The 22081-nt window shown below is 38.7% G+C and overlaps 1 protein-coding gene across 4 annotated transcripts in view; it reads left to right on the top strand.

Moving 5' to 3' along the window:
• Positions 1-21489, top strand: part of agtpbp1 (ATP/GTP binding carboxypeptidase 1) — a 108878-nt gene extending 87389 nt beyond the window's left edge. For 2 of the 4 annotated variants that reach the window (XM_057831987.1, XM_057831985.1), the window contains exons 25-26: positions 650-801; positions 10917-21489. In XM_057831987.1, the coding sequence (XP_057687970.1) occupies positions 650-801; positions 10917-11127 (363 nt within the window). In that variant the 3' untranslated portion in view covers positions 11128-21489. Of the gene's footprint in view, positions 1-649; positions 802-10913 lie in introns of all 4 variants that reach the window. The other 2 variants (XM_057831986.1, XM_057831984.1) reach the window with 1 other exon arrangement.
• The last annotated feature ends 592 nt before the right edge of the window (positions 21490-22081 follow it).

The following is a 22081-nucleotide window of genomic DNA, read 5'->3' as shown; positions in this document are numbered from 1 at the left end:
GTGTGTTACCTATATTTGTGATTGTGTGTGAATAAAGCCATAAATCATAAACATGTAATACTTCATGAACATAAAAAGACCTTAATTACATTTTTTTTAAAAATAAAAAAAACAAAAGTCTTCCTGTTACAAGCCATTCATTTTTCGGTCGCATCTCCTCAGACTCAAAGTGAAGTGTCCACCAGATGGTGCTGCAGTCCTTTTTTCCCCCCATCTCTAGCTTTCCTCAGCAGCATGCCATCGACAACAGACGATCTCTTGTGATAGAAGTTTTTGACATTGAAAAGCCCCCTTCCATTGTTTAGTGTGTGAAAGCGTTTGTCCAAATGTGAAGGAGCACACGAATGTGGCCCAGCTTTGGCCTTCTTGTAAAGAAGGAACAAAAAGCTCCCTGGAATTTGTGTTTGACTGTGTGAGACAGTGTGCAACTACTTCTCTATGGAGACTTCTACAACTCATACAATAATGCATAGCAACATGCACTTCCTCTATCAGAAATACAGTATTGAAGACAAAGCCATTCCTCAGGTTGGTCAATAAAGCATTGAGCAACAGGGCCAAATTATCCTATATGTAGGTCCGCTGTGGGTAATTGTGTCACGTTATCTTTATGCGTGCTCAATTTTGTCATTCATCTGTATGTATGCAGGGTTTTCAGATTGGCACCAAGGAGCTGGAGGAGATGGGAGCTCAGTTCTGTGTGGCCCTGCTAAGGCTGAAGAGGATGACGGGGCTGCACAACCACCAGTATCTGTTGGATCTGGAGACTGACCTCATCGGGACGCAGCCGAAAGTAGTCAGGTTAGAAATGACATTGAGAAGACAGAACAGTGAGTTGATTGTTTGTAAAGAGAGCAGATGTGATCAAAGTATATAATATATACCGTTAAGTTAAAGTGGGCACAAGTGTGTTCCAATGAAAACTATTATATTGAACATGAAAAAACAGCAAGTATTCAGTATAAGGTATTATCTGTCCTTAAAGAGACAGAGAGCATGTCATAAAAATGACTTTCACGTGAAAAAAAAAAAAAAAAATTTTCAAAGTATTTAACCCCTTCAGACCCGCATTTTTTTCTGCTGGGCAAAAAATAAAAATGTCTGGGCTGATTTTTACTCTTCTCAAATACCAAAACAAAGTGCAATTTTTTGGTCGGGGATATTTCATGCTTTTATTGGTTTTTAATGTTAATATAATGTGTTTTAATGAGAAATGAGCACTTTACATTATCCTTTTTGAAGTTGCGTTTGGTTTGGCCAATCCTCATGATTTGATTTCGATGGGTAACAATTCATCCAATCATCTCCCAGAAGTGGCAATAGCAACTAAATTCAGCGTATTTATTGGTTTGGAGACACGAACGTGTAATGTCCTTCAGCAGTATGCTTTGGTCTGAAGGGGTTAAACAGTGACACATTTTCTGTGCAACATTGCAGTAAAATATAAATCTACTGCAAATTGTGTACCTGCACATATAGAGGAAACAAACCACAACCACTGATATCTCTTGGAGAGATCATGATGAATGGCACCCGTAATTTCTTTAAAGCTTTAAATCTTTAAAACAAATTTAACAGTGCTGAAGGTGTAGGATTTAGTGTAGTTTTTTGGGCTGTGAAACGAATTAATGGAGTTATAATGTATTCTTCGACTATTTACTTCGTATGTAGAGGTATCTCTGTATATCGGTATTGGCCTTTTTATTTAACCCGACCGGCCAATATGAAAAAAAAAAAAAAAAATTAAAACTGGGTTATTTCGGCTCAGATGCAGCCGCGCCTTTTTCTTCTGCCTGCTGTCTCCTGAACTAGGATTCACCCCTTCCTCTGCTTGGTTAAATGGTAATGGTAAATGGAGTTACACTTGCATTTCCACCTTACACTTGCATTTCCACCTTTCCACCTTTTTAAGGCCCTCAAAGCGCTTCACACTATATGCTATTCTACCTACTGGTGATGCAGCACCAGGAGCAACATGGGGTTTAGTATCTTGCTCAGGGATACTTAGATAAAGTCATCAGGGGGGAGAATGTAACACACAACCTCAGCGTTGGGGAACGACTACTCTATCACTGAACCATGACACCCCCTATTATTAGTCATGCTTTTCTTTTTGTGTGATTCAATACAATAATGTTTAGGCATTTCAATGATGTTCAGTGTTTGCATTATTAATTTTTTTTGCTCCAATTTTTCCACTTTCACTAAAAATCAATATCGGCTCCAAAAATCGGTTATCGGCCCCTCTAACTACGACTAATCGGTATCGGTCCTGAAAAACCCATATCGGTCTATCGCTACACCTATATCATGTGCATCCCAGTGGAAAGAATCTCATTTATAGAATGAAACAAAAACATAGAATTTCATTTCTCTGATGTGTAGTAGTGGAGGAAAACATGAACAAAAATCCAGTATTTCTGGGAACTGGCTGCCTGACATGGGCGCAGACATTTTATCAATGCCAATATTATTGTAGCCTATCAAATGAGAATATCCCAGATTCCCCACCATTCCTCGAGACGACATTAACACCCTTTGTTCCATGCACCTGTGTTCAAGTCAGTGTTTATGTGTACGGGACTACGGTTACAACATTAAAAAATGCTGCAGAGTGTGATTTAATTATTTGTTTTTTTTTAAAGGGATCCACAGATAGAAAGACTTCTAGTTCTTAAAAGATAAACATTATTATGAGTTAAAATAATTTGATATTAAAACCCATCTTGATGTTTTAGTTTTTATACAATTTGTAAAATTAGTTTAACTAGTAGGTCGCCATTGTTGTTGACGTCGCAGGGCGGTGACGTCACTGCGTTACGCTGCCGGGCTTCCGAGTATGACTCTAGTGACGAAAGCATGTCATCTGTTCAACTAGGCCTGTCGCGATAACAAATTTTAGTGTGCGATAATTTATTTCATAAATTATTGCGATATGCGATATTATTGCACCCCCCCAATAAAAAAAAAAAAAAAAAGAAAGAAAAATACAATATCACTTCGAGAATACAGTATATATTAATAGATCATGTACATCCATTTAAACGCAATAAATGTTTACTCTTAAATACAAAAATACTTTTTAGGAAATCACAACTAAATAGACCATGCCTCTTTTAAGTAAAAGACAACAATATTAATACTGCACAGAAACACAGAAGAAATTAAATGTGTTTTTTAAGAAAAATAAAATTCCACTTAATAATTTAAGCATCTAGGCAAATGAAAACGTTTCCCCTCATAGCTTCTGCTATGGCGTTCCATGTGTAATACAGTGGTACCTCTACATACGAAGTTAATTCGTTCCAGGAGCTTGTTTGTAAGTCGAAATGGTCGTATGTCGAGCAGGATTTTCCCATAAGAATACATTATAATTCCAATAATTCGTTCCACAGCCCAAAAACCCACAATACACCCTTAATAACTACTGCTGTTATTCTTGCAAATATCAATTACAAAGAGCAAAACAAATAAAATATGAATAAAAATCAGAATAACAATAATATAATAATAGTAATAATAACAATAATACAGTATAGTACCTGTAATAATGTAATGAATAGGCTTCTAATGTGGCGGACTTTTTTTGCTGTACCTGAACGCACCGCGGGGCTGACGGTGAGCAGGAGAGCGCTATCTTACTTTCTGTTTCGATCCTGGCGTCAACAGCAGTGGACACTGGGCGAGTTGATGGAATAAATTATTTGAAACCTGACGAAGCTGGCGATTTCTTAGGCGGTGTTACCATAATAAGAACTGCCACCTTAACTTATAAAGACTGGCGAACGGAGGGGGACCGCCGGCCGAGATCGGCATTCTACGACGCAGTTCATGGATGCATACACCATGCTTATATTTTGCTATCATCCACTTCTTCATTTCAATGGTAAGCATCACCTTTTTTTTCTCCACCTGCATTCAACTTAAACTGCACTAAACTAAAACTGCACTAAACTAAAAACAGAACTAAAATGAATTTTGCGTAGTTGGTAACAAGGAAGCCAAACTTTTAACAGCACGTCAGCCGCACGGCGATAAATCGCAGCGGAAAAATTCATTTTTATTTACCGTGCGATAAATGGAATTATTGCATATTGCGACAGGCTTATGTTCAACCCTTTCAAATTGAACCTGAGAGGAACATTAACTAGCATGACAGTACTGTCGATATTTCACAAAACGAGCGGCAAAATCAAAATGAACAGTCAAGACTGGATGAGACGAGACGAGAGTATGCCAAAACTGGTGTTCTTCCATTTGTTCTGAAACGAATTTGACACCCAAAGTACTACCGTGCACTGTCTGCTTGTTTTGTTTAGATGCATACAGACAGAACATACTAAAAATCCCTTAAGAAAATACTTAAATGTAGTAATATCAAGTAGGGGGGTTTAAATACCCTACGTGACTAATGTGGTCAACAGATCAACAATCTGCTTTAAAGCTGCCACTAGCAAACACAATGCTTAAAAGTATGACAGGGAAACACATGCAAAAAGTATTTTGAGGCAATGAAAAGGTAATAAAAAACTCAATAAAAACACAAATAGTCAGTACTCGCCGCTTTTAACTGATGTGCACATGTGTTGGACATCTCGTCGCGTAGAAGGAATTGCAGAATACCGGTAGTGTTTGTCTAGTGACAGTGACAAACTACATCATCACCCCGAGTGTCCATTGCATGCATAAAACATGGCGCCCTCTGTAGGTCAAAACATGTACTAAATATTATATATTTTTAAATCCATGGCAACAATTTATGTGTTTAAACAACATTTTAGTAAAAGAGAAAAATCAAATCAAGTCTTTTAAGTCCGAGGTTCCCTTTAAACAATATTTTCCTTCATTAGAGCAGAGGTCTAAAAAATGGAAAACTTACATACTTAATAAATGACTTAAACAGTATTTTTCTATTTTGAAATATCTTTTTTTTTTTTTTTTTGGTTTCAGTTGGATCGTAGAATATCATGTATCAAATTTCTGACCAATATATCAATAATCACTGTATCGTGATGTCGTGAGATAATCGTTATCGTGAGCCTTGCATCGCAAATCGTATCGTATCGTGAGGTGCCCTGAGGTTCCCACTCCTAATCCATAGAATGATTTATGCTAATGCTTCGTCGTAACTCCCAGCTAAGGTACATGTACGTTAAGTGCGTAGCGGTTTACAGCTACATTACTTATACGTAATAATACTTTTTTTCCCTTCGTAGCAAATTTAAACTCGTAGTCATTTTATTTAATTATTTATTTGGCCCCAATACTCCATTGTGATTGTATACTGTCACGTTTCAAAATATTTCATTAGCCTGGCTAATGAAATATTTCAAATGGATCTTTGTTATGGTTCTTCTTTGAAAAAAATAAATGTTGTTAAAAAAATCTTTATTAGTCATGATATGAAGCAATTTCGCCGCGGCACAAAATGTGGGGCTGTTCGACTTCAATGTAGCCCACCACAGCTTCAAAAAATCCTAGCGGAAACCCTACGGTCTAACTCGATATAGGTGTAGTCTGACCCTTTAAGGATTTTGCAGGATTGTCTCAGGTAATACCACACAGAAAAAAAGATTCTAAATTAATGTGAACAAACTCAAAATTGCTGTTTTAACAATTGACTTCAAAGATGATCAAATCTTGTTCATTACAGTTGGACTGTGCAGGAAGGAAAAGACAAATACATCAATTCACAACACTTGCCGGAGAACAATCTTAAAAAGGGTTTATATTGTACATAAGACAACTAACTGAGAATTTAATGATGTTACAGTAACCTGGCACCTGATTTGCGCTCAACATTCCAAACGACAAATGGACAACAAGCTGTTTGTTTACGTAATCATTTGGACGGTTGCTGTCTCTGTTAAGACAGTCGATGGTTTTATTCTCCAAACCACTTAACGCTTTCCCCCCCGAGCTCCATAGCAGCGCCCTACCAATCAGCATCTTCCCCTGGCCTTTTCCCTCTTCTCTGCTCTCGTATTGATAGGTGTTCATTTATCATTGATGCCTTTGATCATTAAGGGACTCGCAATGTTCCCCCCTCTGAGATTGGATGCTCTCAGGCAGGCCCGCCTGCCCGCCCATGCTAGCACTTAGCATTTAATAGGTCGTCATTGCCATGATATTGTGGCCATTGGGAGCGTCTGCCGGTTTGTAAATGGCTAGATACGGCCAGTGTGTGCGTGTGTGGAGAGTGATGTAAATGACGATGCGCATGTGTAATGTAGAATGGAGGAAAGAGCTATTGGAACCCAAAGAAAAGGACATTTCCTGCTCACTCCCAACTCTCATCACCATTACACGCACACATTTTCAGTGCACCATTTGTGTGTCTGACTCCCACTTGTACAGGCACGACACTGGAGAGACGGCCCGTGATGACTTGTCTCCCTGGGATCGCATTTCAGACCATTAACACCATTAAAAAGCCACTAAAGCCACTAAAACCTCAAAAGATGCAGCAAGCGTCTAAGCATTAGGACCCACGGGGAAAAAAAAACAGAAAAAAAGGGGCGGCCTTGGCCAGCCTTTTTGATTCCAAATTACCATATATACTGTTTTTATAATAATGGATCCACATCCTCAAATGTTTCAAAAGCTTTTAAAAGCTTTGGGGCCATTTGATAATAAGTATGGCATTTTCGTGCTGTAAAATTACATTTGTTTGCTCTTTTTAGACTTCTGTGATGGCAAAATAACAAAATTGGCCTGTCTGTCTGCCTATATCCATCCATCCATCCATCCATTAGAGGTGTGCAAATTTTCCGATTCTTAGATAATTCGCGATTTGGCCGTGGAAGATTCGAGAACGATTCACAAACATCCAAAGTCCGATTATTGAAATATGCCAAGTAAAGCGGAAGTACAACACACTCAGCGCCCCGCGCGGTCTTCGGGGTGCAACGAGGAAGAACGCAGCGAGAGTAGCTAAACATCATGCTTCTCATTACCCGGCCCCTCGGGTAATGTCAATGCTCAACTCACGGCTCTAGCTCAACTGATGCCACGAGATAAAAAAACACAACAACATACCTGACTGCTGCCGAAAAGCTGCTACAAAGTACGTCATCCACATAATGTAATGGTAGATATCATTTATATAGGACTAGATGCACCATTGATTCGGTAGCATGAGCAGCACATCTACAAAAAGCTAGATGCGGCCGTTAGTAAACGGCCGCCATCTTAAAGCAGTACACTTCCCTGCAAGGCTGTTGTAGCGAACCTTCCAAGCAAACCTAATTAACTTTTTATCTAAAATACTCCTAAAATATTGACTTGAATCTATCTTTAATATAGTTTTAAAACTTTCACGTGTCGAAAGTAGACAAAAGGGAAATTATGGAATAACGGCAGCAATTTTAACAACTTTAACAGTTGATTCACAACATTAAAGTAATTGAATGTAGTTTAAAGCTGCTGTTACAGAATGGGGACTGGAGTTTTTTATTTACTGTTATTTTTGTATATTTGTTTACTGCTATATGTTAACTTGATACTGAAATAGTAGTTTGGTTTAGCCTGAGAGGATTTTTGAACAATTTTGGAACTAATGTACAAAACATTTAATTTAAAAAAAAAAAAAAAAAAAGGAGGGGGGGTGCATCAATAATCATTTTATAATCGAATCGGAGCCTCTGAATCGTAATCGTTAGGTGCCCAAAGATTCGCAGTTCTACCATCCATCCATCCATCCATCCATCCATCCATCCATCCATCCATCCATCCATCCATCCATCCATCCATCCATCCATCCATCCATCCATCCATCCGCCAATGATGGGAAGTAAAAAAAAAAAAAAAACATGCAAATGACATTTAGTGAAACATTAAATGACATTAAAGTGCCTCTAAAACAAAAAAGCATGTTTATTTCCTATTGCACGTTGTATTTTATGTTCCTGAATGAAATGGACCGCTTGGATGTGTGTGGAAGCGAGAAATATACGTATTATATAGTATATAATTTTTTGAATCCCGCGCCATGAAAATGAGTGATTTCCGGCTAGAGTCTGGATTGAGGAACAAAATGAATGGGACATTAGCGGACTAATCATTTTCACAATACATCCATTACTACAGTATGCAGAACGACTGAGGATTTAGCTGTTTTTGCGGATTCATTTGTTTATATTTTGCGTCATGCCAACCCAGTGTGCTGCAGGCTTTTGTTGCTGCACCTGGGAGAGTGGTGTGAGGCTTTTTGGATTTCCAAAAAATTCTGTTCACCGCGAAGAATGAGCAAAACAAGTCTGACAATTTAGAGACCATTGGACAGATGATCAAGTGAGTAAGCTATGTATTTTATGTTATGTCAAATACTGGGATGATGGCAAACGTTTTAATAAGGAGGTGGCTTGCATTTTGTTGCTCCCTGTCCACCGAAAAGGCCACTCGGCTAACGACTGGCAGCTTGTGGCACACCATGGTGGCCGGCTGATAAAGGCATGCCCGCCTATAGAGCGCAATCCGGAGTCCCCCCGCTCCCTTCTCCGGTTCTCGAATATGTCCAGACTTCCAGCCCCTTCGGTCCTCTTCGCTTGCCCGCATATAGAGCACTATACTCGGCTTGGGCTCGGGCAGCCACGCGCTCGGCCAGTTTGTCCACAGAGAATACGCCATTTTCGGCATTCATTCCCCTCTGTGTCCTCGGCGACGAGCACTACCTGCCTGCCGGGGCTGCAGCAGAACGATGAGCCGAAACTTGTTCGCCGCCGGGGGCTGGCCGATCGGTAAAGACGATCACCTCCTCCGCTGTGTGTGACATGACTTGGGGTAGTTTTGTGTGATTTTTCGTTTTCAAAAGGCGAGCGAGAGACTTGGAAGAGCCGCTCAGTTCGGTTAAGCATGTCGCCTAGCTCTCACGCCTCCTCTTTTGTTTACACTCTTTCCTCTGTCTCCGAAGCCGGGGCAGGGAAATGACATAAGCCGGACTATCTCTGGTGGCATAAAATACTGTTTGGGAGGGTTAAAAAGCCGGCAGGTTTGACCATTATGCAGTAATTTAGCCCTGTCGTACTGATGCATTTTTAATATTTCACATTCCATTTAGCACAAGACTGTTATTTGTCATGACCATACAATTTATTTAGTAATTGGGGAAAAGTACTTTGATAAAAAGAATATCCTGTAAAAATATTGGAGTAGAGAGTTTAAAAACAATGATGACATTTTGCTGCTCTCTGTCGCACTTTCCTCGTTCTGAATCTTCCTTCTCCATTGAACTGAATTCTAAATCTGCTGAAATCGTTACTATGCCGATGTCATCACCCAGATGGCGGCGCCAGCGCGCCATGATGACAGGAGTAGCTAAACGGCAGATTGAAAGACTTGTTTCTCGTCATCTGCACTTTGCCAAATTGTTGTATCATAGACTTCATAATGTATTGACGAGACAGGGGGCGCAGGTCCGATTCATAGGGGGCCTATCTCCGTCAAAGCTGACCGAGTGGAAACACAGATTAAGAGCTTTTTCCGTTGAAAATTTTTTTGAATAAATGCTTAAATCCCTGAATTTTTTATAGATATAGACATAAAACAGTCTCGATTCTTAGTTAAAAGCCAAAAAAAAAACGTTCATGTAGCATTTATTTTACGTAAATATTGCAAACTATGAGGCTCGTCAGTAAGGAAATTAGCGGCCGCCTCATGTAAAGAAAGAGCTTTTTTTGTTTAAAATTCTTGTGAATAAATGCTTAAATCCCTGAATTTTTTATAGATATGGATGTATAACAGTCTCAATTCATGGTTAAAAGCAATAATAACTTGCAGGTAGCATTTATTTTACGAGAATATTGCGAACTATGAGACTAGTCAGTAAGGAAATTAGCGTCCGCCTCATGTAAAGAAAGAGCTTTTTTTTGTTTAAAATTCTTGTGAATAAGGCAAGGCAAGGCAAATTTATTTATATAGCACAATTCAACACAAGACATGAAGATCATAAAAAACACATTTAAGACAATCAAAATCGGAAATAAAATTATACATAAAAATCGCATTTAATAACAAATAGAATAAAAATAAGTAAAAATAAAACAAAAACTACTACTAATAATAATAATTGAAATCAGCGATGGAAATAAGCACAATAGGAATAGAAAGCAAGTAGATTGAAATATATACACAGTTATGGATATGCAGTGCTAAACAAAAGGGGTTTTAGCCCTGATTTAAAAGAGCTAACAGTTTGAGCATGATAGGGATTTCTCTGTGAATAAATGCTTAAATCCCTGGATTCTTTGTAGATATGGACGTAAAACAGTCTCCATTCTTGGTTAAAAGCAAAAAACTGCAGGTAGCTTTTATTTTGCGTAAATATTGCGAAGTATAATGCCAATGCTGTTGTGGCTAAATTCTCCGATTGATTTTTTTCACGTTTCAAAATGCATGCATGGTACGAAAACTATAATAATTACCTCAAATCCTCAAACAAATCACTCCTGAGACAATCCTTCCTGTTTGTATGCAATACAGCTTTCGTAGTTTTTCAACTTAAATCCGGCGTTGGGTCGCTGCATGTGACCGACTGCTAATAAATGAAACGGAGTGTTGGACGGCCCCTTTCTGGAAGGTGTGACACAGTGAATGGGGAATGTGTCATCTCAATACATTATGAAGTCTATGGTTGTATATAGTCTAATCGTCTCAAAATATATGATTTAAATTAACATAATATTGCTATTCAAGATTTTTTTTCAACTTACAAACCAGATCCTGGAACGAATTAAATTTGTACGTAGAGGTACCACCGTATATCTTTTGCGACATTTTATTTTGAAGGCACATTGTCATATTTAAAAAAAAAAAAAAAAAAAAAAAAAAAGGTGCTTTAGTACAATGAAAGTTGGAAAAACTCCATTCATTTTAGTAGTCTTGATGACGTCTCGCATATTGGTGTGTTTCTACAGCAGCTGCCCGACTACCTACGTGATGGATGAGGATGAGCCGTCCTTCCTGGAGGCGGTGGATTACAGTGCCGAGAGCAACGACGAGGATACCGAGGTGGACCTCGAGGCCAGTGGCGCCACCGACGCCAATGCCGGCCAAGTCCCCGCGCGGCAGTCAGACTCCGAGAGCAATCATGATGCTTGGAAATCTGAGCCTGTCACCAGCAGCCAATGACTGATTTTTTAAAATAACTTATTTATTTATTGTTTTTATTTTCAATTCCAAAAGCAGGGAAGGTAACTCCACTCACGGCTTCCATTTTATACTCCTTGTTGCCATTTCTTGGTATTTAACGCTGGAATTACACTACAAGTGACCAACGCCCTATTTATTTAGTATACTGTATTTCCATATTACTATTTCATTGCATTTACTTTTTCCGACACAAACATGCCTGTAAACAAATGGCAGAAAAATGACAAGTAGTAAGTAAATAATACAAACTGAGTAATTTAGAAAAAAATCTGCCTTTCAAGTCCATTGTTGCAAATGCACAGTTTAATTTGTTATTTAAAAGTACTTTCATTTAGTAATTAAAGGGATGGATAATGTCAAATGTTAAAATAATGGTTAAATCAGTGTTGCTTTTGGCAGCTCTTTTAATTATCGTCTTAGTCATATGTTTGTTATTTCAAAATCTGTTCGTCTTCTAGAAAACTCAGACAAATTTTGTCTAGTTTTATTCGACAGTTGTCAAAATGTCTTTAAACCTAAAAAGTTTTTATCCATGAATAAATAAATGAAAGGTTTCTAACAATTTCAAATGAACATACACGAGCACATAATTGTCTACAAGGAGATTAACATCTTCATGATGACTCAGCAGGAAAACAGCACATTATTTGCTATTAATTAAATTCGTCTGGACCCCACAAATTGTATGTAAAAAGTTTTCCAAGAATTTGAGACACTCACCGAGTCACCGCGCTAAATGCTAATGCTAACGCGAACGCTATGCTAACGCTCCAAATTATGAGTGCAAGATCACTCAGCACAGACCTATAACGCCTAAAGCAACATGGCATAGCCAAGCCACGTGTTTCACAAAAGGAGCATAGAATGGGAACACGCTTAAGCCTGTGTTTGTGTGTGTGGGGGTGCAGCACGTCACATGAGTGACACGACTAAACGCCGCTAAAATACGTGTGAACTACACATACAGTACAATAAGAAAATATCACACATTGTGAAGTTATGACGGAAGCTATTGCTAATTTTCGTCTCTTTCTCGTCTCGTCAGACGACAACTGGCATCCATCTCGTTATGTTTTAGTCTCCGCAGACACATTTTTAGATCTTAATCGTGATGTCATCGTCATGACAAAAATTGTTCGTTGACTAAATATTTTCGTTATTCGTTGACGAAAACAACTCTGGTTCAAACGAACTACGACCACCCAGCTCCCTAAAAGTATCGTTAGCGCAGACACATGATAAACACGCCTGAAGAGCGTGCATCCCCTCTACTGGCAAATAAATAAATCAGCCTTGAGTAAAAAACAAAAAAACTCCGGGATTGACATATAGATAATCTCTAGAGCACAAATTAATCCATAAACCCAAATTTCATTTGACCTGTCCATGAACAACAGCAGACTAGCCATTTTAAATCAGTGTATTCACAAAGAACAAGACAAACAAAGCGAGTGACCTTTTGAGCCCTCCTTCCAGGCGGTCTAAAAATTATACGGCCTATGAGATAATTGTCTCCAGGGTATTTTGACGACTATTTTTATACCTTAAGTTTAAGGTGCGTTTAAGGCCCCCCCCGCTTCTGCAAGGTACGATTGCATTCGCGCAAACTATGTATGCGTAGAAAGAAGCAGCCTCATATGTTACGTCGTTATCTCTGAACCGGAAACCCATTACTCGCCGGCGGGAAATTTCGAAATTATTACACGTTCTAGACCAGGCGTCGGGATCTCCGTTTTGTAATCACTGATTTTGTCATGAACGCAATAGCGTACTGCACGAATGCTATTTTTACACCGTGACGTCGCATCGTAAAGCGGAAATGGGACATTATAGACACGCCCTCGTATACAAACCATTATATTTTTGCTATTTTTCTCTGGTAATCTTTCAAAAATGAACGTGCCGATCAAACACTGCTGATATGGAACTTGTAGAAACGACTGTAGACATTACGAAATATGAAGAATGTTACTCTTCCTACGTTTCCCGAAACAAAACTTGGAGGAAAAAATGTGAAGAATCGATCAATTTGCGCGGACATTTAACGCCAGCAAGGTGAAGCCATTCACATTTAATATGCAGTAAACATTTTGTTGGGTTGGCATGGTCCTTCAGAGGACAAAGAGGTAAACCATTTTGATATTTTTTACTTATTTTTTAGCGTGGCGTTTTGCCGTGCCGCTTCTGTCTGACAATGAATGACCTGAAAAGAATTAAAATGGTATCTGACTGCCACTCTTACCTTTTCTGTTGTAAAAAATACAACTTTAGTAAGGGGAAGTGTAAATAAATTATCGAATTAGGATTTGTTATTAATGAAAAAATTAAAAGCGTTCGTTGGCTGTCAACGAGTAGCATTTGCGATCACTTCGCAAATTAGCAATGTAAATTGCCCAAAAGAACGGTCAGAGACGTAAGACAACCAGAGGATATGATATATAAGATAGACAGGGCATATGGTGGTAAAGTATAGAATGTTGAAACAGGAGAATGTCATTGTCAGGGACGTAAGAAAAAGGTGTCGATAAAAAAGCGAAGGCTAAGCTTAGGTCGGCTCGTTTCTTTTTTCAGTCTTTTTCAGCCCTCGACACTCAAGCCATCTCTTTAACTGAACATTTGTATGTTCTTCCACATGTTTAACAGTGAATTTGGCACCAGGGACATTTACGGATTGAATTGGTAGGTTTAGCTCTGTAAACATATCCTTCGTACACTATTTCTATTCATTTACTATTGGGGACAAACGGGAGCTTGTCCCCCCTTAGCAACAGTAGCTAACGTTATGAATATTAATGAGCGGAAGTGACGTGTAGCGTGCGGTACGCCATTGAACGCAGGAGTGAGATTGCAGGGAGAGCACACAGTCACGGAATTGTGACTGAAATCATTAGAAAACAACAACGAAAGCCTGACATCGTTACTTGGGATGTCACAATCGATGCTCAGTTGCGCTTTCATCAGCTTGGAAAATAACAAATAGAACCATGATGTGGTGCTGCGTTATATTTCCTGGAACGCGCAACCAGGAGTGCTTGTGCATAACAGTGGCGATCCTGGAAGTGGCGGCAGTTTTGACAGGTGGAAATGTTATGAAAACAACTGATCGTGCGCTCTTTGACTGGAGGTACCACCCAGTTCACTTTTCGGGGTTTAATTTTCCTCTACGCATTTTTATATACTCATGTTCGGTCGGCATTGAGTCTGAGGCTGTTCGGCGACATCGCGGGAGACGAGCTCTTTAAAAAACGCTCATCTCCGCGTCATCCGCGATGGGAGTACCACAAATGGGCACTGAATTGAAGCATAAAATTGCGACGTAGTTTGAAGCGTCAAGAAAAATGTATTGGAAAAGGAAGGACAGGACCAGGAATGCCACGTCGTGATCGTCCGCCTCCATTGTTTACGATGCCGTCATGCCACACTAAAAATGGCGACGGCATGACATCACTTCCTTAGTATGCGATTGTTGTAGGGAGACAGCAGTCCATATTAAGCGGCGTGTAATATTACCCGCCTACATTATCCGTGTAACACCTAATCAGGATAATAGGCATACTAGTGTAACCGACATGCTGTATAGTCTAACTAATTACACGTTTAAGGCCATTATGCGTCATAGTGGAGACGTAGCCATGCTCGCATTTGACTGGCTAAAATACTACCAGCTCAACTTTCATAAATGTGTCGTACAATTGTTGTTTTTCAATTCATTAAAGGATATTCATTCCACTGGTATACGTACACTTGATAAAGGAGTTATCTGTCCCCTTAATTCACTCTGTACGGCGCCTTTTATTTACACACCTCTAATTCACGATGTTTTGACCAAACTTCATGGTCTGAACTTTTTTGTGTGTTATTAGGTCATTGTTTGTGGACATACAGTATTTTTTTCATATAGAGTGTTTTGATGGCCTCACATTGACAAAGTTTGTCCCATCTGCTCCTGCTTCACCAATGTTGTGTAAATCCAGCCTTAAAGCCATTCAAACCATAAACTTTCTCCGTGTGAAGTGGGTCCGAAGGACCTACTGTAAAGTGCAACCGTTAAGACAATCTCTCGCGTACAACACCGACCACCTCTCGTGAATTTCCCTCCATAACGACCTCTAGCTGGCATATGACGCTCACACGAGTCCCCATATTGACACAAAAATTACCCAAACTCTTTCCAAACCGAGCAACCTGCCTTCTCACCGCCACCCTGCACTTTAACTTGTTTACTTCCCACTTTCTGTCTTAAAATGAACTGTGGTTGAAACTACTGAGCACCAGTGTTCACAGTGGTGTAGGACACTTGACAACACTTGACCTTGCAAGTACCCTCTTTTCCCATTTAAGTGTAATGCACATACAGTGGAATCTCAGAAGTGGAAAACCTCTTAAAGGGTATGACAACACCTGGGGAAATGCTAATATTCCATCATTTATCCATCAACGCATGCCTTTTGAATTCATATCATGCCACTTCGTGTAATTACACACATCGCAACACCAAGAAAATGAGAGAAATTAGGTCGATTGTCAAGCTAAAACGACCCACCCCCGAGATGCCGGAAATCTAGCATATTGTGTGCGTGACGTCACTATAAGGAAACAACCGGCTCAATGCTTAGTACTGAATGGCGGCGATGATGGCGGACAATTTTGTTTCTAGTTGCAGTGACGAATCCGACGTAACGAACATTCTTCTAATGGTGACGAGGAGAGTTATGAACCTTTCTTTGGTGTTTTGGGTTATCAATTTGAGCCCAAACGAAAGCCAATGCAGCCTAATGAAAGGATCATTGAGGGGAGCAATCACACTGATGAAACACCGATGGCAACAGAAACACCGAATGGTTTGTTTTGCATTTCTTTTTGTGAAGCTGATACACCGTGACCCCAAAATAAAGTAATATATAGAATAATTATCATTTCATGCGCTATCATCGGTTTTCGCTCTGCCAACCGACACAAATATGAATGGGATTAGAGGATTTGTTGTATATATTTTACGAGCGATAATTTATACATGTGTCCAGTCCTATATCCAATGCGTGATATGTTTTTTATTATAAAAGAGTAAGTACTTACTCTGGCCATTTCCCCCCTTTGCTTTGCCTGGGGTGGTGGGGTGGTCTCATCAGAGCCAGTCATCGTCCTCTTTCTTGTTATATCGGGACATTTGGCTGCGTGTGTAGGTGGGCACCGCATCTGCTTTCAGCAGCAATTTCTTAGCAAAACCTGATTTCATTTGTCCATAGTTCGTATAGCTTTCAGGTGTAAAATGCACACCACACAAAACCGTGCCGGAGGCTGGGTCTGCAAAATTAGCCCTCTTAGCACTGACGAACTTTACTCATTGTCTGCATAGTCCAGCACTTTTTCTTGCGTTCGGGAACTCATAGGTACTACATTGCGACAAATGGCTATGTGTAAACCACATAGCATGACAGGTTTGAACCATTTTAGCGATTTTTTGATAAAACACGAACGCAACTCTCTCTTCGATAAACAACGATGGCACCTGCCTTGACCTTTTGTTTCCTTGTTTTGTTTCTGGAATACTTTCGGAAATGTTCGTAATTTTCGATCTATTTTCGATAATTGCTCATGAATGTGATTTATTTTTTTTGTTAACTTTATGAATATTTGTTATCTTGCCACATAACGGTTCTATTGATATCTCACAGCCCCTTACTGTTTTCGTACCCTTTAAGTTTATAATATTTTTTAAAAATCTGAGTACAATTTACTTGAAGCACTGGCAGATAATTTCACTTATTTCTAGTAGATTTACATTGCAAACAAGGGAATATAAGTGGTTTTAAGGAGGTGTGTTTTTGCAGTGCATATATCCTAATTTAAAAATCATTTACGTATTTCAAATGATTTTTCAAGGTGCCCATACAATTTTTCTTCATGTTTCAAATACTTTTTTGTAGGGTTGTTCCGATCATGTTTTTTTGCTCCCGATCCGATCCCGAACGTTTTAGTTTGAGTATCTGCCGATCCCGATATTTCCCGATCCGATTGCTTTTTTTTTTGCTCCCGATTCAATTCCAATCATTCCCGATAATTTTTCCCGATCATATACATTTTGGCAATGCATTAAGAAAAAAATGAATAAAACTCGGACGAATATATACATTCAACATACAGTACGTTAGTACTGTATATGTTTATTATGACAATAAATCAAGATGGCATTTACATTATTCACATTCTTTCTGTGAGAGCGATCCACGGATAGAAAGACTTGTAATTCTTAAAGGATAAATGTGACTTTGTATATTGTGACTAAATATTGCCATCTAGTGTATTTGTTGAGCTTTCAGTAAATGATACTGTAGCCGTTTAACTGTTTGCCCAAATGCATGATGGGAAGTGCAACCATGACTGTGCCTAGTGGTACCAATTGATATATCTTCTCTGCGTTGGGAAATAACATAGGGTGTTAAGAAAAAGATCAATTTCTACCTTTCATCCCCACATTGCTTTCCCACGATATTTCTAATCGTAGGGAGAGGGTTTGTAAGACTTTAGCCAATTAAAGAAAGGCTCCAGAGGCTGCCAAAATTCACTCTACTCATTTTACGCTGCCTTTTAGCTCTATATATAGGTAAAACGGCGCCATTACAGATTGAACGCGACAATGCGTGAGTGGGTCGTGCAGCGCACGCGTTAATTGCGTTAAATTTTTTAACGTGATAAATTTTTTGAAAAATTATTTACCGCCGTTAACGGAATAAATTTGATAACCCTACCTTAAGCCTAAACTAAAGACTCTGGATGAGTAACATATTATGTCTGTAACATTAAATACAATTAGAAAACGATTTAATTAAAAGAAAAATATATATTTAAAAAAGGCATGTTCGATATTTTTTTTTTGCCGATTCCGATACTTTGAAAATGACGTGCTCATCCCGATCGATCGGGACATCTCTAGTCCTAACATTTCAATACCCTTTTTAAATTCGTCAAATACATCTTCAAATGATATCCATGTATTATCCAGATTTTTTAAAGTAATGTTACTCTTGCCTGCTTATTTATTTCCACTAAAATGAGTCCTACAACATTTTTTTTAACCCCTGTCATTTGTCGTTGAAGTTCAGCCCATCTTTTTCAATTTCCTTTTGCGCCACATGACTTCAAACACTTGCTATGCCGTCCGTAAATGTTCAGTGATGGCCAGTTTGACCCTGATTTGACCTCTGTCCCCTCTTTATACCAAGTAGGAATTCCTTTTGAATCACCAAAGAATATGAGGTTCCAACTTGGAGATTCCACTGTTTTCCCTTGTTTACCTACCAAAAATAAATAAATAAATAAAAAACAATAAAAAGTGTTTACACAACACAAACGTTGAATGTTCACAATGCGTACACACGGCAGTTATAATCGAGCTTAAATGGACCAGAAGCCGCACAAAACAACTTCATGTTTGTTTGTACCTTTGTATTGAGCCACTGTATACATTATGTATGTGTGCAAGATGGTGCTTTTGTCTATTGAGAGTCCAGCTATATAGTAGCCAAGTAATCCGTTTTACTTGCTTGTGAACATGCATTTTCTTTCCACTCGTTGCTTTTTACTAAGATATTAATGGAGGATTGTTTCTGGGATGCAACCTGTTTGTATGTATATGAGGCATCTGAGCATGGGAGTGCCTAAGTGTATGTGTGTGTGGTGCTTATGAGTGTGCACAATTTTAACTTATTCCATTATTCAGCTGTACTAATGCTTTGCTACTGTGTTCCCTCTCTCAATTTGATTAGGCCCCCTCACGCTTGCCATTTTCTCCGTCCATCAAAAACCTCTCACTCCATCCTTTTTTTTTACCCAAACTTGGATTGTTTTACGTCTTATAGTGTGTGTGTGTTTGGGAGATGTTAAAAAAAGGTTAATTTGAGTGTTAGGCACAAGCAAAAAGTGAAGAAGCAGCCAGAAATAAAATGTGAACATGATCAACTGTACTTGCTCATTGCCACTTTTTTGGTCGTGTTTGTGTCATGTGACTTTTAATTACAGATGTCCCGATCCGATATTTGGATCGGATCGGACGCCGATATGGGCAAAAAAATGCGCATCGGTATCGGATCGGAACATGCGAAAAATTCCGATCCAGACTTCCGATCCAGTTAAAAAAAAAAAAAAAAAAAAACGGTCCGGGTTTTCCAGCGCACCGAATCACATAATCCGTTCCAGTTTTTGCTTCGGTTTCCCTAAAATCCGGTCCGCATTTTACGGCACACCTTCAACACACTACATTTACATTACCGTCTCCCAATTTACCGAGAGACTATCAGTAAAAACGTCAGCTGTGTGGGATCATTTCACCTTAAGGGCGACAAAGACGAAGAGGCAGAGAGCAACATATGCCACAATAAAGTCAAGCGTAGTGGTAAAGCTGTAAGTTTTTATGCAACCAACCTAATCAAGCATTTAACGAAATACCACCACAAACAATACGAGGAGTATGTTAAAAAAATCGAAGACAAAAAGAAAGTTCCTACGCAACTAACACTGGCAGAAACTTTTGCTATGCGTGACAAACTGGCACTCGACAGTCCCAAAGCCCAGGGAATAACAAGAGTCATTGCCGAAGAATTCATTCTGGATGACGAGCCATTATCTCATGTGAGCAAAGACGCACCATCCAACATGCGATTCGGCCGCTCAAGATTCGAGAACGATTCACAAACATCCAAATTCCGATTATTGAAATATGTCAAGTAAAGCGGAACTAATATACAGCGCGGTCTTCGGGACGCAATGAGAAACTGACCACATTGCGTCCCGAAAGTAAACATAACTTGTGTTAGACCTGGGTAATGCCAATGCTCAACTCACAGCTTTAGCTCAACTCATGTCGCTGGATAAAAAACACAAGCATACAAACTACGTCAACGTCGTTTTACTGGAGATAATAGATATCATGTGTATATAGAACCAGATGCTACACGACAGACTCGACTGCGTTAGCAACATTGAAGTATTGAAAACCAGAACAGCTGCCATCTTAAAGCAAAAGACTTCCTTAGTAGGCTGTTGTGAACCTTCCAAGCGAACCTAATTAACTTTTTATCTAAAATACTCCTAAATCGGCAAAATCTTGACTTGAATTTATCTTCAAAACAGTTTTAAGACTTCACATGTCGAAAGTAGACAGAAGGGAAATTATGGAATAACGGGAGCAATTTTAACAACAGTTGATTCGCAAAATTAAATGAATTGACTGCAGTTTAAAGCTGCTGATACAGAATGAGGACTTGAGTATTTTATTTACTGTTTTAAAATGTTAACTTGATACTGAAATAGTCGTTTATTTAAACCTGAGAGGCTTTTTATACAATTTTTGTAACTAATGCAGGAAACATTAAAAGCATCTAAAAGCTTGGGGGATTTGTGGAATTTTCCACTGAGGTGGTTGGTGTGTTTTGCTTTTTTAAGACAGTTTACAATATTATTTGCACGTTTTACTGACTGACTATGCCATTTCTGTTTGTTATTTATAATGTTTTGTGTTTGTCACTGAATAAACAGGTCAGTTTCTTGTTACCAACCGTTGTGTGTTATTCAAACTCACCTAATTCAGCTGGCTAGTTGTTATCAAGAGTACTAAAACCTTTTTCAACATGAGTCTGACAACTAAGTAAGGATGCTGAATAACTTTAAATTTTAACACATGCTCAGATAGGTCGGTATCGGTATCGGCCAGTATTGGTATCGGATCGGAAGTGCAAAAACCTGGATCGGGACATCCCTACTTTTAATACAGATCAACATTCTGAGCTGGAAGAAAGTCCAAGCCAGGGTGCTGGTTGTTGTTCTGGGCAGTGAAAGGGATCGGCCCAATTGTTGTGCGGACTTTGGGAATGATGTTAATTGAGCTACTGGAATGGAAAATGCAAATGGTGCTATGCATGGTGAGCTGAAAGTTACAATTAACTGGGTGGGGCCTTGAGGGAATCTGGGAAGTAGGCCTGCACAAAATATCATTTCACTGGAATGCCACTTGTAAAAGGAGTAAAAAAAATATTTGAAAAGAGATAAGATTTGCCTATAACGCAGAAAAGTCTGCCAATGGAACAAGCAATTTTTTTTATTGGAAAGGATCGTTAAAATATGACATCCATTCAGGATGAACGAGATCTTGAAATGAGTTGTATTTAACTAGTTTTAAGAAGTCTTTGGGCTGATAATAAGCCTTAAAAATAGTATTACCGGCTCATTTTATGTACTATAACAAGCCAGTATTGCTTAAAATTAGTATTTTCAGGCTTATCATGAGCAGGTGTGAAAGTGCCTAGAATTTCTTGCCTGAACTCCCTGACGTGAAGGTCGCCACGGAGCCAGAAATGTTTTTTTTTTTTTTTTTTTTTTTTTTTGGTCAGTTATTTCTATAACACATACAAAAACTGATTTTCATTCAAAATTGTATTTTTTCAATTATTTGCAAAATAAAAGTTAACAAAAACAGCAATAATCGCAACCTCCATCTCCTAATTTTTATTTTCCCTCATTTCCTCACATACTAAATGCCAAATCTCAATTTTAACTACTTAAGAACATAGGGTGTATATTAAAATTGAAGTTAATGTAAACATTGACTATTTTTTTTAAATAATGAAGCTATAAGTAACATACATTCAGAAAAATAAGTACAAATGACTAATATTATGCAGAGTAAAATGGAATATATTTTGAAGAGGGCGCAAACATTGATTTTTCTAAATCATAAGGAAATTAGTAAGTAGCCTAGCATTAATGAACAAATACAAGTCCAAAGTGCACATTGACAAGATGTTCTGAACCTCCCCATCAGAGCAAATAAAACTAAATCAGGCATGAAAATCTCTCACCTTTCGGCGAAATTCGCCGTTTTGAAGTAAAAAATGGCGACCTACGTGAATTGCATAGATCCGAGGAGAATTTTTTTTTG

This window comes from Corythoichthys intestinalis, chromosome 3 (assembly GCF_030265065.1).
Source record: "Corythoichthys intestinalis isolate RoL2023-P3 chromosome 3, ASM3026506v1, whole genome shotgun sequence".
NCBI classification, from domain to species: Eukaryota; Metazoa; Chordata; class Actinopteri; order Syngnathiformes; family Syngnathidae; genus Corythoichthys; species Corythoichthys intestinalis.
This window is presented reverse-complemented; position numbering and strand designations above follow the sequence as displayed.